The 19,087-nt window shown below is 35.3% G+C and overlaps 1 protein-coding gene across 1 annotated transcript; it reads left to right on the plus strand.

Moving 5' to 3' along the window:
• Positions 1-608: 608 nt before the first annotated feature.
• LOC112027556 (chaperone protein dnaJ 1, mitochondrial) lies at positions 609-18,669 on the plus strand. Its single transcript, XM_065766153.1, has 13 exons — positions 609-713; positions 4,327-4,414; positions 9,664-9,728; positions 9,883-9,945; positions 10,039-10,111; positions 10,801-10,889; positions 13,245-13,316; positions 15,062-15,118; positions 15,778-15,826; positions 15,935-16,004; positions 17,498-17,587; positions 18,287-18,484; positions 18,582-18,669. The coding sequence occupies exons 1-12, from the start codon at positions 609-611 to the stop codon at positions 18,384-18,386; spliced, it is 921 nt and encodes a 306-aa protein (XP_065622225.1). The 3' UTR covers positions 18,387-18,484; positions 18,582-18,669.
• Positions 18,670-19,087: the final 418 nt, after the last annotated feature.

Genomic DNA, 19,087 nt, shown 5'->3' on the forward strand with positions numbered 1-19,087 from the left:
AATTACAGTAAACCCACCTAAGGTTAGGCTTGTTTTCACTTTACCTACCTATGGTTTAAAACTTTACACTTTACTTATCTGAACTTCAATCTATTACCCATCTGTTACCCACTTTTCCCTTTGCCGTTAGAAAAACATATTTTTAGGGAAAAACAAACATAACAAAGATCAAAAAGTTTGGATTTTTTATTGCTTAAGAACTTCTATGAGAACAAAGTGGAGGTACTCTTAGTTGTTTGGATTTGTCGAATGGGTTATTCAAACATGTATTGGTTTGGATCTATACTCTTAGTTATTTCTTTGCCTAAAAAGCAACCTCATTTTTATCAAAACAGCACCCATATACTCAAAACCCACAAGCTAATGACCAACACGTGCACAGAGCTCCCAAAGGGAGAAAGTATTAAAGTGTTCAAGTGTAGATTCAGCTTAGTCTTTATCACAAGCACTATCTTCGATGAGATCTTAACAATAAGAACACACCAAAACCACAGCAGCCCACGAGTAAATCCCAAAAAAGAATAACGTCAAAATCTGAAAGCAAAAAATACCCAGAAAAATCTTCAAAGAAATTGGGTAAATTCGCTTGTGGGTCGAGCATCATGCGCATGCCGCCGCCTCTGCGTGGCCCCACTCCAAGAGCCATCAGTTTGGGTAAGGGAGAACGCAAGAGAGTAGTTGGAGGAGAGGCAAAACAACTGGGCGTACTCAAAGTAAGTCGGTTTTGGTTTTGGATATGCTTTGGAACTTTGCATTAATTGGGGGCGAGTTGGTGGTGTTGGGGCTAAGCGTGGAGGAGAGGCCGATTACGCCGTTGAGGGTGTGGGTTGTTGGATAGGATTGGAAGGAAGTGGGGTTTGGGGAAAGTGGTGCAGATTTGAATTTGAATTCAAGTTCGACTTCTAGGTCTGGGAGTGATGGTGAAGATTATGGGATTGAGAAACCAGGTTGGGGAAGAAACTAAGGAAGGCCAGTTTTCACAACGTTGTCCTTGTCCTTGTTGTTTTTGTTGTTATTTGCTCCGATATATCTTTTGTTTAACATGGAGCTTGGTTAAAAATTCATTTTGCATTGAGAAAATTTGTTCTCATAGAAGTTCTTAAGCAATAAAAAAACCCTAACTTTTTTTATCTTTGTTATGTTTGTTTTTTCTTAAAAATATGTTTTTCTAACGGCAAAGGGAGAGGTGGATAACGGATTGAAGTTCAGGTGGGCAAAATGTAAAGTTTTAAACAACAAGTAGACAAAGTGAAAACGGGCCTAACCCAAGGTGGGTTTACTATAATTATCCCATAAATAAAATAGTGTTTGAGAATGTAAAATATGTATTTTTTTTACATCCCCATTGCTAGTGTTCTAACCCTAAAAAAAAACTAAGTTATAAAATATTGTTGGTTCATGTGCGAAATATTAGTAATTTTAGAGCATTTGCATTAGTCTAGTTACATATCAATATCACCAAATTGGTCCAAAATACTTGGCGAGGAGCAGTGACATGCCACTTGTGGCTACACACTTTCCTCACCAACGCTAAAATTTTGTTTTAAAATTGTATTTTTGCTTCAACGGTGTCTCTCTCTCTCTCTCTCCCTCTCTCTCTCTCTCTCTCTCTCTCTTCTGTCATCTATCTTCTTCTTCTTCTCTCTTTCTTTGTCCTCTCTCTTAAGCCACGGATCAGTGTATATCAAAAAAAAAAAAAAAAAGCCATGTATCAGAGCATTATATTTTTGCTTCAACTCTCTTCTTCTTCTTCTTCTTCTCTCTCTCTCTCTTAAGCCACGGATCAGAGCAGATCTGTTGATGGTCTGGACATCGAAGCAGGGGGCAAAGGTGGTGGTGTGTTGCCGTGGTGGTCTGTCCTTTCTCTCTCACGTTACTACTGATTCAGCGAGATAGGACCCGCTGCTAGTTCTGGCTAGTTTCGATCAATAATGGCAGTGGGGTGATGGCGAAATGTCTCTCTTTCTTTCCCTCTCTTTCAATACTGGCCAGTTTAATGTGTCTCAACTACCCTCTAGCCACCTTCACCATAAGATTATATTTATATAAATTATATTTTCTACTCAACCAAATAAAAGAAATTTTCATTCCTCAATTTTTCAATCCCTCCAACCAAACACACATTGATAGAAAACTAAGGCCCCGTGTCTACTCAACCAAATAAAAGAAATTTTCATTCCTCAATTTTTTCATCCCTCCAACCAAACACACATTGATAGAAAACTAAGGCCCCGTTTGGATAAGCCCGTTTTCATCACTCAAACTAAGAATTGTGTGGGACCCACTGAATACTAGAGTGTTTGGCTTGATTTCCTCTCCTAGTTTTCATCATTCAAACTCAGTTTGGGTTGAGTGAAAAACATGAAAACCGAAAACAGCAAATGTTGTTTTCTGTTTTCACCCTTCAAACTGAGTTTGAGTTCAGTGGAATTTTTGTAAATCTTTTGACCTCGTGGAGCCCACCCGTATGACTTGTCCCATCAAGTAACGTCTCTCTCTCTCCAACCCGTTCTCTGTAACTTCTCCTTCTTCATTTTTTTTTTCTTTTACCCAGTGCTCTCTCTTCTCACTGGCCCAGAGAGAGAGCAAGACCAGAAAAGAAAAGGGACACTGACGAATCAGACTAAGCCAAGACCAAAGACCAGAGATCGGTTCAGCCTAGTTCTGCCGCCATCATCAAAGCGAGAGCCTCGAAACACCAAGACCATGATCGCTAGAGCTGGGTTTTGATTTTGTCACTGTGATTTTGTCGTCGGTGTTGGGCTTTATTTTGATTTTGATAAATAGGTTTTGATTTTGTCAATGGTTGATAAATGGGTTTTGTTGATGGTTGCTGGGTTTGTGGTGGTGGATCGGTTTGTAGTGGTTGATGGTGGCTAGTGGCTGGGTTAGTGGTGGTGGATTGGTAGTGGTTGATGGCGCCGATGAGTGGCTGTGGGTTGAAGGGAGAGAGAAGATAGAGAGATAGAGATGGAGAGACACGGGTAGCAACAGATGCAACAGTGAGTAGTGTCAGTTATGGGGTCCACGGGTTTGAGGAAAAGTGGTAGAGATATGTAAATAAGAACTCAACCCAAACATGTGTTTTGTAATTTTTGAGTGAAACTAAGTTTGTGAATTGAGTTATGAGTTACGAGTTTTAGAACTGAGAACTGAGTTTGAGTTAGCTTTAAACCAAACGGGGCCTAAATATTTTATATCTTCTCACTTTTCCATTCTTCCAATCAAATAGACCTTTTATCTAGCAAGCTGATGTTGACTTGAAAACAAAATTTTTCCACTAAAAAAATGTGAAATGATATGATAAACGTTATAAATACTAAATCAATTGTATTGTATTCCTCAATGAATAAAATATATAAGAGCGCCTTATATAAGAGGCATAGGAGTGTAATACGAGAGTATTACACTGAAGTGGGCCTAAAGCCCAAATCACATGTAATAGCTCCCCTTCAAACTCATGGTCATTGGGAGACCAACTTGAGTTTGTCAACCAAAGCACAAAGACATTCTTTAGAATGCGACTTTGTGAAGATATCTGCAAGCTAATCTTAAGTGGAGACTAAAAGCAGCCAGATAGCACCATGGACAAGATGATTATGAAAAAAATAACAATCAATTTTGATGTGTTTGGTCTGCTCATGAAGATGAGGGGCAGAGGATGTGGACATACCTAAATCCTTGAGAAGCCATCAAAGCCAAAGGAGTTTAGATGTGGTATTAGTAAGGGCATGAGATTTTGCTTCAGTGCTGGAGCTATCCACTATGGTTTGTTTCTTACTTCGCCAATAAATCATAGAGGAATTAGAAAGAAAACAATAACCAGTAATTGGCCTTCGATTTGTGGAAGTGCACTTAAGATATCGAAGAATGCACATGACAACATCATTATGAGTCGATTGTGGAGTAAATAGGAACTATCTCACCTGGTGAAAATTATAAGAAATGTTTGGACGAGTGACAATAAGATAAACTAGGCTTTCAACCAATTTTTTGTAAAGAGTGGAATAAGAACCATACTTGAGACTAGTTTAATCTTCCTCTAGTAAAATCTATGGTTGGTTTTATATGGGTCTTCAAGATTAATAGTCAGATTGATAGATCCATTGAAAGATACAAGGATTGTCTTGTTGCAAAATATTGTACGCAGGTGTACGACATTCACTATGAAAATACCTTGTTTTGGTTGCTCGCCTCTCATCCATTCACATTCTCTTGGATTTTGCAAGAACTCCTTTTGCCTTTAGTTTCTAATTATGAAATGAGGCTAATTTCCTGTATTACCTTGGTAAAACATGTGATCTTAATCTTTTTGAAATTTCCTAGGTCAAGCTGTCACTCTCCTTTTCTGAAGCTGTAAAAGGATGCACAAAGGATCTGTCTTTTGATGCATTTGTGCCCTGTGATTCTTGCTGTAAGTAAACTCATATTTTGTTGGAATTAATTATGTGTGTAATATCACTGCAGAAAGTGCCTTCATTCTAAATGTATAAGTAAGAATTTTTATGGGTTCCTTCTAACTCCACATGCTAATTTAGGGAATTTTTTTTAAAACTTGCTATGATGTTGTCTAAATTATCAGTGTCCTGCAGCTTAAGTGCTTGTTTGTGTTATGGCTTACCAAATCTGTCAGTTTCAGGTCTCTGGAAACAATTCTTGAAGGCCTACTGTAAAATGGGGTTAAAAGTCAATTACATGAATGTAAATAGAGGATAATAAGTATTCGAGTAGCCTAACTTAATTATAATTGAATTTGAGATGTAATAAGTTTGAGGACAACCTATTGACCATCTTCCATATAATCTTACCCACTCACTGATTTCAGTTGAGTCTTGCTAAGAATATGTCACTTCCGTCACTTGTACTTTCACTTGCATTCGCAGAACTTTTAGAATAAACTCTATTAGCAGATGTACCATCTGCGTTCATGTTGCCAGGTGTATTTCCAGAAGCCTCAGCCATCCCATTTGGAGAAGGCATGGTAAAAGGACTAAAAGGACAAGATCTTGGAGGAATGGATGGTGAACATATTTGTCACCGTGTGGATACATTGCTACATATGGACATGGAAGCATATTACTAGTTGGTTACAGTGTTTATCATTTTACCTATTAATCCATTTGAATCCCCCTCCATTGGTTGGAAACTTATCTTCTTCTTATTCTTTTTTTTCCCTTTGCTTCATAAATTTTGTTTGCCTTGGTTCCTAAGAATTTTGTCTTTGTCCAACTTGTTTCTATCAGTTATCCATAGTAATAAAATTGGGGATAGGTGTCTGATTGATATGTCGGAATATATAATGCATGGAATTGCTTTTACAGCAGGCGAAATATTGTTGTTTACATAGAATAAAAAAATGAGTGCCTATGGATTAAAAAGATTAGCGCTTATGAAGCTGTCAAATGAGATCAAATAATTATCGCATATGGAGTTCAAAGGCTCAATCTCTCCATTTGCCCAGATTCCAGAGACTCCAGACCTTTCAGATTCCAACCATTGTGGGTGGCACACCCACAATTCCCAGAGATGATTGGTCTAAGGGTTCATACTTGCAAAGGGTAATTCTATAGTTCATTGTGGCAGCTCAAGTATTTCAAGTTAACCTCATTGGTTATCTGAAGAGGAAGGAGCAATATAATTGTGCAGTCCTGTTTCTGATCACAAATTCAAACCGACTTCTTCAATCATCGAGCCAAATCCAATTTGAGATATGCACAGGCACACAGTGTACACCTGTGAGCAACGGCCTAAGATTCATACATGTTCCTGTTGGCATGTTCGTTGGATGAAATTAAAGTTAATTTGAGATGTTTGAATATTGGTTTTCTGTTGGATTACTTTTGTGAACATGAGATTTACTTGGCATTAAGAGTGGTGTATTAGATCTATAGGACTGATTGTTCTTTAAATGAGAATGTTGAGATTAAGATGGAATGATTAGATTTGAAATGATTGAGCTAGGTTGTTGACAGTATTTTAGATTTAGTCTAATGGAGGGATTTTTTTTTTTTTTTTTTTTACCCCCCCCCCTCCCCTTTTTAAACTGCTTTATGTTCTGACAAACCATCACTTGTCCCCAAAACTTAAGTTGTTTGCAGTGGTGAATCTAATTGTTTAACTATCATTCTAACATTCCTCCTCATTTGTGGGCTCAAACTCCCCCTTAATAAGTGGGGTGCAACACATGGGATTTTAACTGTTCAAATGGGTGGTAGATTAGAGACAAGGTTTGAATTTAGGACCACAAGCTTTGATATCATGATAATTACTTGTCCCAAAAGCTAAAACTATTATGAAATGGTGAATTTAATCATTATTAGAACATTAGTAATATAAATAATACTTTGTGATAGCAAGTTGCCAAACAAAGCTGAATGGAGAAAATTTAATCAGACTGCAAGAATATAGCAAGATGTTTTCTTGTCACCTTTAAAGTTGATGATAAAGCTGAGATAAAGCTTGGCCATATCAAATAATTGTGATTACAATTTTTTTTCCCTTTCTCTCTAGATAGCAGTAGAGGAAGCACATCAGGGGAAAACCATTTTTCTGGAATACATTTAATTAGCGTCTAAAAGTTAGAAGGTTTAACAATTCCAAGAAATTCATAAAAGAAAGTGGATTCAAGGCTTTCATCCAATCATGTAGAGTGCTTAGGTCTAATTTTATTTCATTATCAAGGAAAACCTAATTACCACAAGTCTATTGTAAAAATTTTGAACCGATTATGGACAATTGGATATTCAAAATATTGCTTTGTTTTGATGAACATGTTTAAAGTAAAGCATGCTTTGATCTTATTCATGCCCTTTATGTAATCCCCTTTTAAGTCTGTTGATTACTTGGTATAAATGATTGGGCTGCTCTTATCTTCGTGTTTATCTCATGATGTAGATGGGCGTGGCTATCCACCTGATGCCAAGACAAAAGTTTGTCCAACTTGCGGAGGCACAGGGAGTGTAAGTGCTTTGAAGATCTACATTGATGATGATTAGTGGATAAATCATTCTGAAAGGACTCACGTTGTGAGGAGGATTTCTTTTGCCTTTTATTTTGGAAGTGTGACAGGTTAATAGTTTGAATGTTCTTTTGCTTCTAATCCTCTAAATCATCAACCAGGTAACAATTCCTCCGTTTACATCAAGGTGTGGCTCTTGTAAAGGGTCTGGCCGAATCATTAAGGTCTGATATGAATTTCAGCGAATAACTTTATTGAGCATGATTCTTGATTTAATTATAAGATATGTTAATGATTTTTTAATTCATCTGGTGCAGGAACACTGTATGTCATGTAGAGGATCAGGGACGGTCGAAGGTGTAAAGGAGATTAAAGTCACAATTCCAGCAGGTTGGTCTTAGACTCTTCTCTTTGAAGAAATCACTAAAGATGTAGCATGATTCTTGATTTAATTATAAGATATGTTAATGATTTTTTAATTCATCTGGTGCAGGAACACTGTATGTCATGTAGAGGATCAGGGACGGTCGAAGGTGTAAAGGAGATTAAAGTCACAATTCCAGCAGGTTGGTCTTAGACTCTTCTCTTTGAAGAAATCACTAAAGATGTAGCTTACATGGCCTGGGGGTGTGGCAAAGGAAAATCATACATCTAATTCTAGCAAATAAAAGGAAAAAAAGAAAGAAAGAAAGAAAGAAAGAAAAAAAGAAAAAAAAAGAGAGGCTGCAAAGGAATTATCACATATATTATCATTTAGTAATAATCAGAAACATGTTTCTTTTTATTAGGTTGGCCCAACAAATATTGTCCGGACACATCTACATGCTCAATATGTGATTTTAAAATTGGGAAAAATACTTTTGATAGGTTATATGGCATTAATGGTTATGGAAGTTTGGTGCGATTTTCTTTATTATATTTTTCTCTCTCTTTCATTTATCATTAATTGAATCTTCTCTATGACAAGAACAGGCAGTGGTTCTGTCTTTGACATGAATGCAAGGTTTACATAATAACACAAACTTTTGAAAAATTGAAAAGCGGTATGACTGGAGACATGTAGGAATTGGAGTTGAAATTGAATACAGAATGCCTTACAGGGTGAAAAGAAGGCGAAAATAAAAGTTTTTACTGAAAAACCTCCCTTTTGTTGTGATCTATCTCAAATGACAAAGAACCGTTATAGATAGATCTTATTGGTAGGAGTTCATATATTTTATCTAGTCATTATTTCTATTTTCTAAATGGATTAGGTGTGGACTCTGGAGATACGATTCGTGTACCAGGAGCCGGTAATGGAGGACGAGGAAGTCAACGTGGCAACTTATTCATTAAGCTAAAGGCATAGTTTTACTTATTCATAATATAGCTTACTCAAAGATTCATTGCTGGAGTCTGGAAGAGTGTGTGATTGCAACTTCTTATTAGTTTCTGTGATGGTAAAATAAGTGAAAGTTCATTAAGGGAGGTTCCTAGTTTGGGAGATGGTGGGCAACAGCATATAACCTTTTTCTATGAAAAATAAAACAAAAAAAAAAGCATGATTTTTGTTCTAGTTTTCAGTTGGGTAGTCCTGTTACTCTTTACTTATCCAAAAAAGAAAAAAATCAGTTAGGTAGTCCTAATCTGTCATATTGTATGAGTAAAAGCACTTGGATCTCTCTCTAAACTAGTTTTACTTATTGATTATATAGCTTATTCAAAGATTTGTTGCTGGAGTCTGGAAGATTGTATGCTTGCAACTTCTTATAAGTTTTCATGATGGTAAAAGTAGTTGAAATTCAATAAGTGAGGTTTCTAGGTTGTGGAGATGACCCCCCCCCCCCCCCCCCCCTCTCTCTCCCCTTTTTAAACTGCTTTATGTTCTGACAAACTATCACTTGTCCCCAAAACTTAAGTTGTTTGGAGTGGTGAATCTAATTGTTTAACTATCATTCTAACATTCCTCCTCATTTGTGGGCTCAAACTCCCCCTTAATAAGTGGGGTGCAACACATGGGATTTTAATTGTTCAAATGGGTGGTAGATTAGAGACAAGGTTTGAATTCAGGACCAAAAGCTTTGATATCATGATAATTACTTGTCCCAAAAGCTAAAACTATTATGAAATGGTGAATTTAATCATTATCAGAACATTAGTAATATAAATAATACTTTGTGATAGCAAGTTGCCAAACAAAGCTCAATGGAGAAAATTTAATCAGACTGCAAGAATATAGCAAGATGTTTTCTTGTCACCTTTAAAGTTGATGGTAAAGCTGAGATAAAGCCTGGCCATATCAAATAATTGTGATTACAATTTTTTTTCCCTTTCTCTCTAGATTAGCAGTAGAGGAAGCACATCAGGGGAATACCATTTTTCTGGAATACATTTAATTAGCGTCTAAAAGTTAGAAGGTTTAACAATTCCAAGAAATTCATGAAAGAAAGTGGATTCAAGGCTTTCATCCAATCACGTAGAGTGCTTAGGTCTAATTTTATTTCATTATCAAGGAAAACCTAATTACCACAAGTCTATTGTAAAAATTTTGAACCAATTATGGACAATTGGATATTCAAAATATTGCTTTGTTTTGATGAACGTGTTTAAAGTAAAGCATGCTTTGATCTTATTCATGCCCTTTATGTAATCCCCTTTTAAGTCTGTTGATTACTTGGTATAAATGATTGGGCTGCTCTTATCTTCGTGTTTATCTCATGATGTAGATGGGTGTGGCTATCCACCTGATGCCAAGACAAAAGTTTGTCCAACTTGCGGAGGCACAGGGAGTGTAAGTGCTTTGAAGATCTACATTGATGATGATTAGTGGATAAATCATTCTGAAAGGACTCACGTTGTGAGGAGGATTTCTTTTGCCTTTTATTTTGAAAGTGTGACAGGTTAATAGCTTGAATGTTCTTCTAATCCTCTAAATCATCAACCAGGTAACAATTCCTCCGTTTACATCAAGGTGTGGCTCTTGTAAAGGGTCTGGCCGAATCATTAAGGTCTGATATGAATTTCAGTGAATAACTTTATTGAGCATGATTCTTGATTTAATTATAAGATATGTTAATGATTTTTTAATTCATCTGGTGCAGGAACACTGTATGTCATGTAGAGGATCAGGGACGGTCGAAGGTGTAAAGGAGATTAAAGTCACAATTCCAGCAGGTTGGTCTTAGACTCTTCTCTTTGAAGAAATCACTAAAGATGTAGCTTACATGGCTTGGGGTGTGGCAAAGGAAAATCATACATCTAATTCTAGCAAATAAAAGGAAAAAAAAGAAAGAAAGAAAGAAAGAAAGAAAGAAAAGAAAAAAAAAAGAGAGGCTGCAAAGGAATTATCACATATATTATCATTTAGTAATAATCAGAAAAATGTTTCTTTTTATTAGGTTGGCCCAACAAATATTGTCCGGACACATCTACATGCTCAATATATGATTTTAAAATTGGGAAAAATACTTTTGATAGGTTATATGGCATTAATGGTTATGGAAGTTTGGTGCGATTTTCTTTATTATTTTTTTCTCTCTCTTTCATTTATCATTAATTGAATCTTCTCTATGACAAGAACAGGCAGTGGTTCTGTCTTTGACATGAATGCAAGGTTTACATAAGAACACAAACTTTTGAAAAATTGAAAAGTGGTATGACTGGAGACATGTAGGAATTGCAGTTGAAATTGAATACGGAATGCCTTACAGGGTGAAAAGAAGGGGAAAATAAAAGTTTTTACTGAAAAACCTCCCTTTTGTTGTGATCTATCTCAAATGACAAAGAACCGTTATAGATAGATCTTATTGGTAGGAGTTCGTGTATTTTATCTAATCATTATTTCTATTTTCTAAATGGATTAGGTGTGGACTCTGGAGATACGATTCGTGTACCAGGAGCTGGTAATGGAGGACGAGGAAGTCAATGTGGCAACTTATTCATTAAGCTAAAGGCATAGTTTTACTTATTCATAATATAGCTTACTCAAAGATTCATTGCTGGAGTCTGGAAGAGTGTGTGATTGCAACTTCTTATTAGTTTCTATGATGGTAAAATAAGTGAAAGTTCATTAAGGGAGGTTCCTAGGTTGGGAGATGGTGGGCAACAGCATATAACCTTTTTCTATGAAAAAAAAAAAAGCGTGATTTTTGTTCTAGTTTTCAGTTGGGTAGTCCTGTTACTCTTTACTTATCCAAAAAAGAAAAAAAATCAGTTGGGTAGTCCTAATCTGTCATGTTGTATGAGTAAAAGCACTTGGATCTCTCTCTAAACTAGTTTTACTTATTGATTATATAGCTTATTCAAAGATTTGTTGCTGGAGTCTGGAAGATTGTATGCTTGCAACTTCTTATAAGTTTTCATGATGGTAAAAGTAGTTGAAATTCAATAAGTGAGGTTTCTAGGTTGTGGAGATGGTGGGAAACAGCATATCCGTTGTCTATGAAAAATTTTAGAAAAGAAGTGAACAAAAGAAAAAGAAAAAGAAAAGGAAAAGGGTATGATTTTTGTTCTTGTTTTCTGTTGAGTAGTCCTAATAATCTGTCATGATATATGAGCAAAGCACTTGGATCTCTCTCACTCTCTGAATTAAGTTTAATCAATAACTAAACACTGTGCACATGTATCACCTCCTAATTTGTTTATTTATCAATGTGTGTATGTGTATATCAACTCCCAATTTGTTCATTATTTCCATTTGAATTTTTTTACCATAATGAAGTGAATTTTTAAGTGGAGCTTGCTCTGTATTTAAAATCATGTGACATAGCAAGCTGCTGTCCAACCTTGATAGTACTTTGAATCTTATCTAAATTTTGATATGATGCTTCTATTATTTCCTTGGTTAAATATTTTGTCATTGATGTCAATTAAAAATGTATTGGAAACATAAGTAAACTATGATTTTTAATTTTCAAAAAGTTTCTATAGAATAGTCTTGCATTTGTTATATTTTGCTAATTATATGGACTGTTTCAGATCTCTTAGTCCCTGAATTCTGCCTAGTTGTCTCAAGGATATTTTAGTGTCTGAAGGCTGATCTATCCAGATAATTAGAATAATATCAATACAAATTTCTTTTACTTTACTGCATTTATCACAAATTGGTGCATACACTTACCTACAAAAAAGTCCTGGGTCAGTCAAATCAAAGAGGGGTCCACATGAAAAAAAATGGGTGTATTTTTTTTTTGTTCTAAATATATTTTCTCAGCTTGGTCTTGAGGGCAAATGAACAATAATAATCTTTTTTTTTTTGATAGGTATGAACAATAATAAACTAATTGTGAACATTGTTTTATTTATTTATTTTTTATAGGTATTAATTTTATTGAAATGAGACTACTTCGTGGAAAAATACATGAAGTAGCCTAAAGAATTACAATTGAAATAATATCTACATATGAATTGACTCTATGAAGGATTGAAAAAAGTCACTATCTATGAGACTCGATACAAAAGACCACTCATAGAGAGAACTAATGAAGGATACAAACGACCACTCATTGTTAAATCTTATGAACTAAGACTTGGTAGACATCCTTTCATTTTCTGTTTTGCAAATTATGCTAACCTACTGTACAGTAACTGAAACCAACAATTTATTTTTCTAAGCCTGCTTTTGAAAATTACTCTCTCATTATTTTAAGGAACATAATAATGCCTTGTTTAGTTTCATTTTTCCTTGTTGCATGGAGAAATTAGATTAGCCAATTTATTACCAACCAAAAAAAGTACAAAAGTTTCTTCAGGAAAAAATTCTATCTCGTTTAAAATAATGATTTCTCTCTTGCTCTTTCTCCCTCCCATGAAGAACTAAAGAAAAAGCCATCTTGTTTGCAATGTTTCACGTGCATTTCAATGGCCTGCAACTCTTATTTGCATATTTAAGATAAAGGTGCTTATATCATAGATAATCATTCGGTATACATTGTTCCTGCACTTTAGTTTTCTGTCACAGAGGCAGAGTATTTTCGTAAACTCATCAGTGCAATTCCAGTTTATCACAATTAAAGCAAGCCCCTTCCTTTTACTTCCTTTAGATTGACTTTATATTATTAATATGCATTATATGTTGTCATGAACTTGATAAGCAGCAATATGCTATCTTTGCAGTGCAATAACTTTTCTTTCGGATTTTAGATCCTTTGACTGTCTTTGGACACCTATGTTTGAAGCATAGAATGTGAATTCACTTGAACTTGACTAAAAGAGGAATGTTTGCTGCTGTAGAAGTAAATATTTTTTGTTGGTTGTGGATGCTTTTTGTCATAGTCCTTCTGAACTTTCTGTTGTTTTGGTAAATTAGGTTGCTGCAGATCCTGTCTTTACTAGAGACGGCGCAGATATCTATGTGAACTCTAATATCAGCTTTACCCAAGTGAGAACTAAATCCTTATGTAAATACCTGTCACACTTGAAAAACTTAATTTCCTTCCACATTAAAAAATGTGAACATTATCATTTATAACGCCTTATTTATATTTTTGCATAATGTACTTGTTTTTTTAATAAAAAAAGCTAAAAGTTCATTTTATACTTTCTAAATTATGGTAATTGTTACTTTGGTCTCTAAAGTTTCAATTTTGCCAATTTTGTTCTCAAATTTTGCAAATATTGTCAATGTGGACCTTCTATCCACTAATGTTAAAACAGTATAATAGAAAATACACTCATAAAAAAATAAAACTACTATACTTTTTCAATAACTACCTTTTTTCAATAAAAAATAAATTCATAAAAAATTCTACACCTGTGCCAAATCCCCAACACCTTGCACTGCAGCAGTACCACCACCCTGCCAAGTGCAAATCTCCAATGGGGGCTACCCATGAAAACCCCCTTCCCTCATGGCCGTTGAGCACCTCCAAATAACCATCTGCCAAAAAATCAAGCTGAGCCATCACAACAGAACCCCAAGCAAACACCACTGGCCACATGCTGACCTTCAAACTCACCATAAGCAGCCACTGCCTAAGGCCAAAACCATAACTGCTGAGTCCCAAACTCCCTCATCAAAACCAACATCATAGACATATATTTTCAATTATGAAGTTTCAAGCTGCTGCTGCATAATTATCAATTTGTCCCTTTTGACCTTGATATGAACCATACTGGGTATAGGTGGTCATCAAGGGATTTCTGCGTACTATATCTTTCATGATTTGGTGAGCAACTCATGAAGGATTTCATTAACAATGTTAGACATATACAATATTAGAACTCTGATCTTTTTTGACCTTTAAATAAAGAATATTACAAAGAAATGAAAACCAAGATTGAAGGAAAAAACAGAAAAAAGATATTTGGTTGCAGAGAAGAACATAAAAAAGAGAGTTTTCAAGAGTCTTGTAGCTCAATGACATTGCTTATTCTCCTTTAAAAAGTAGAACTAGATTTCAAATTCCCCCTCCCCCATTTGTAACAATTGAATTATTAGAGAGAGAGAGAGAGAGAGAGAGAGAGAGAGAGAGAGAGTCTATTGGGGAAGTTTGAAAATGGGGCAGCAAAGATGAGCAGGAGTGTAGGACCTCAAAAGAAAAGAATGACCCACTAGGGTTGAGAGGCAACAGGATTTCGCAGTCCCATGGAAAGGTTAAATTGGTGTGAAACATAATAACCAACTGGTTCTCATTGGCAAGACCAAACTGTTTCCCATGACCCATGAATGACCATACTAGAGTGAGATGAGAGAGAAGCTTGGATGGGCTAGATTGAGAAAGAGAGAGCAAAAAAGAGAAACAAAGAGGGAAAGAGGGGAAAGAGTGAAAGAAGAAAGAATATTTTTATAAAAAATATTAAAGTTCAATTTTTTATTTGAAAGATATTAATATTTTTTGATACTTATTAAAAAAAAAATTTATTGAAAAACTGGAAAAAAGAAAACGATGCCTTTTTCATGGGGTTAATGGCAACTTTTTTTAACGGCAGTGGATGGAAGGACCACATTGACAACAATTGTATACTTGGATGACGAAATTAACAATTGAAACTTCAAGTCCAAAATGGCAACTACACCAAACTTAGATGGTGTAAAATGAACTTTATCTTCTTCTTTCTTTATTTATTTTTATTTTTGGATAAATATACTTTGGTCAATTAATTTGAGTTTTGAACTTTTTTCAGGCTATTCTGGGTGGCACGGTCGATGTGCCAACTTTATCAGGGAAGACGCAACTAAAAGTAATAATTTTATCCTTTATATTGTTCTTTTTGTTTGTTATTTTTTGTTTAACAGAATGTTTCTTTCCTCTCCATATTCTAAGGAAACTGCTTGATTTTTTATAAACAGTGTAACAGTGATGGGAATGGAATCTGTTGAAATATGGCATAGCTTTTATTTTAAAGATTCACTGTGAAGGCATAGGAAGTGCTATTGTTTAAGAAAAGGGATCAAAGGATCAAATATTGTCAGATAAAATGAGCTAATTTGACAAAATACTGGCAAACTTTTAGCATGAACTTGGTCATGAGTCACTGATATGATGTGAACTTGACATGTAGTAGTGACTAGTGAGGTCTTGAAGAATTGAATGTAGACATGGCACTATGGCAGTAAAAAAAAAAATTATGCAGCACTGGAATCTTCAGTGCTCTATTCCTCCAAATTAATATTAAAGAGAAGAAATATATTTCTTCTGATCTATGCTAAAAGTGTTATGTTAGCTATCTTAAGACTGCTATGTTGGTAGTCATTGCAGCGGGTAAGTTCCTACCTTTTTATGTAAAAATATGCCAGGCCATGGCTGGTGGTGTACATGATATCCCTTGGCCCTTGTTTGGACATGCACCAGCTCAATTTGACGCTGACTTTTGATGCATTACAATTTTGGCCTTCTCAGATACCAAAAGGGGTTCAGCCAGGACAACTTCTGGTTCTAAGAGGCAAAGGTATATTGTCATCCCCACCCTAAACCCCCCCCAACCACCCCCCCCCCCCCCCCCAAACCCCAAAAAAAAAAAAAAAAAAAACTATGCTTACATTGTAAGTTGCTGCAGGACTGCCAAAGCATGGCTTTCTTGTAGACCATGGAGATCAGTATGTTCGCTTCCGTGTTAACTTTCCCACGTAGGTTTCTTACTCTTTGTTGTTTTATAATTCTAGCTAAATATTCAAATATTCTTTTGCTGCCTATTTCTGCAATAGCACCCACAGATGTGTTGAACCTAATGTGTATTTAGGGAGTTATTTTTTCTTCATTGATTTTGTATGAATGACATTCTATAATGGTGTATTTGGTACTATAACCTTTGTTTCTTGTTCTGTTCTCTTCCTGGCTTTTCCTTTTTATACATCTTTGTATTTACGATGTGTCTTTTTTTTTTTTCAATAATAAATTCTAATTTCTTATCCATAAAAAAAAAAAAAAAAAAAAAAAAAAACCTCTTAACAGTAGATGAAGTTCTATCTAGTCTACGTAGATCACACACTTGAAGTGGTCCAAACTTGGTTGCCAACTTTTTTATTTTTTGTTTTTGTGGGGGGGGGTGGGGGGTGCTAGGCTTGGTTGTTGTTGTCAGTCATAACTTAGTTGCTACAGAGATATCTCCTGGAAAATTGAACTTCTGTTCTACCTCGACTATACTTTTGAAGAGGAAAGTATCTTAAGACAGGAAACGCATATGGAAGAGACCTTTTGACTCTCAATAATAGTTTCTATGATTTCTGAACATTCATTAGAACACATACTTGTGTCCATCAAGAAGTTTTCTTCTTAATGGTTGCTTCCAAGTTCATACTCATTATCATATATATTTCCATTCATAAGTTTTAAGGAAACCTGGTAAGATCATTTAGTTTGACATATTGCCTTAGAGTGGGAGAAGTTGAAGGTAAATCAGAATGCTGATGCACAATTGCTTATGATGAAGAGAAGCCAGTTATTAGAGCCATGGTACCTCATAATGTTGTAATGTTTTCTCTGAGTTCTTGAAATTGTTGTGACTAATAAAGAAATCGCTTTTTGCTCATGAAGTTGGGATTGGTCAAACTGGAACCAAGTTCAACCAAAACTGTCTTCATGTTTCTGCTCAGCTTGTTTACATGCCTTAAGTATTGCCCCTAATTTGATTTGTTTGTGCATCTTAGTTACCATTTGTGGCCCCATTCCTTCCTGCAAAAAAAAAAATTTGGGAACTATTTATGTGATTGATTGTAAGGGGCATACTATATTTTCTAGGAAGGCTCATCTTTGTTGTGCCTTATATCTTTTTTATTTATTATTTTTGTCTTGTTCATCAGTGTGGCTAGGTTCCCCAATAAGAGCTCTTAGGGCATGCTTTTGAATATTGTTTCCATTGGAGTGTATTTATGTGAATGGCTGGATTCTGATCACTTGAGTTTACTAATGTCTGTAATATTATCACCTGTTTTTATGGGGACAATCGGCTCTTTGCAAAGACTGATATTGTGTTTTACATTCCCAATACTATAGTAAAGCAAAATTCTTCATCGAACTTTGTTTTTTTCTCTCTTTCCTGTGATATTTTAAAGTTCTGGAGCAAATTTGCTTCAGTGAGCTGTATTGACTCACTTGTGTTCTGTTTTATTCTATTCCTTAGTGAAATAAATGAACGCCAGCGTGCTATACTTGAAGAATTAGCGGAGGAGGAAATAAATTCCTCAAACGGTAACTCAGCTGAAGGAAACTGGTGAGTTTTTTTTTTTTTTTTTTTGTTGTTGTAGGTTCTCATAGTGTGTGTAAGACGCTTATCATTCTTTTGAACTTGGATACCTGTCATTACTATATGAATGGTGTATGTTTCCACTATAAACCAAGTCTAGGCATAATTTAATTTTGTGCATAAACCACTGTTGTAGCTTTCTTACATTGCATACTGCATATCTTATTCTGCTCTATGTGAGAGCAGATGAGAAGTTTAAACCATTTGTGCAGGATTCTTATTATCATTTTTCACAATCTGGTTGTTAGGAGACCGCTTTGTTTCATGTGCATAAGCCTCCACTTGGGTTGTAAAGAGGTGGGGTTTTAGGTTTAATTTTCAGCATCCAAAGGCAAAATAAAGACAGTTTAAAACCACCATTACATGGAACCATTGTTTTGAGAAATCTTTTGTTTGGTTCAGTGGTTGTCGTCATTGAAACTGACCTTTGTCTCTTCAAAAGATGGGCTTTATTTTTGCATACTAGCAAGTATTAGTAGCATGATTGGATTGAAGCAATCACCTTGCATTCATATTTTGAATAATTTTGCTCAAATTACCAAAGATCAGTTGGGTGAATGTTTGACTAGAGATTTTTGGCTCCTTTAGTCACTCTTCTGACTGTAATGAAGATCCTGAAATGGATAACAGGCTTTATCAGCAGCTATCTACTGGTTGAACTTACAGGTGGCAGCAAATTCTTGAACGTATAACGGGTTCTAGGTTTATGCTTGAACTATCTCTATTCGTGTTGATCCTGCTTTTCCTGAACAAAACCATGGGCTGATAGCTGACTCAAGGTGATTTTGATGAAGATATCTGGACTAGGCCTCAATGAAACAGGATCACTGCCTTTGTCAACCTTCGGACTTTTGTTGATAAAAGGTACACAATCATTCCCTATACATTTTTTTTTTCCCATTCTTAATGTATTTTCTGGCTATCAATGTTTGCTATTGAATCCCTTATTTTTTGGTTTCAGGTCCTATGTTTGTACACACATACTATCGTTGTAAAGAACTAGTTATATTTTGATTATATTATAATAATAATGTTCATCTACTTATGTATGTCTTCCATTCTTTTCAGATCTTTCATTAAGATTTTCTTTTCTACTGAAAAGTTTCTTTGTATAATTCAGTTCTACTTGTCCAAAAAAAATAAACTCAATTCTGAAGCTAAACAATGAGTAATGTTACCGATCTGTTCTGCCATGAAACAGATTTTTTTTTAATAGTCCTCTCTCTCTTCTTTGGTGTTGGGTAAAAAGTTCAAGTTGGTGGTTGGTACCAAAATGGATTTTTGAACCTTGGTCAGCCAACGAGTTCTTACTACGAGGCTAGGCAGTATTTTTTTCATTTAGAAAAGTAGTGGGATACATATAGATGAGTAATCATGAATTAAGAGCCTGTTCATCAGTTCCTTAAACAGCTATACTCTAACAAAACTTGGCCAATACCTGATAAGAGGATTGCAAAAATTTCTGAG

Source organism: Quercus suber, unplaced genomic scaffold (assembly GCF_002906115.3).
Source record: "Quercus suber isolate HL8 unplaced genomic scaffold, Cork oak 2.0 scaffold_686, whole genome shotgun sequence".
Classification (NCBI taxonomy): domain Eukaryota; kingdom Viridiplantae; phylum Streptophyta; class Magnoliopsida; order Fagales; family Fagaceae; genus Quercus; species Quercus suber.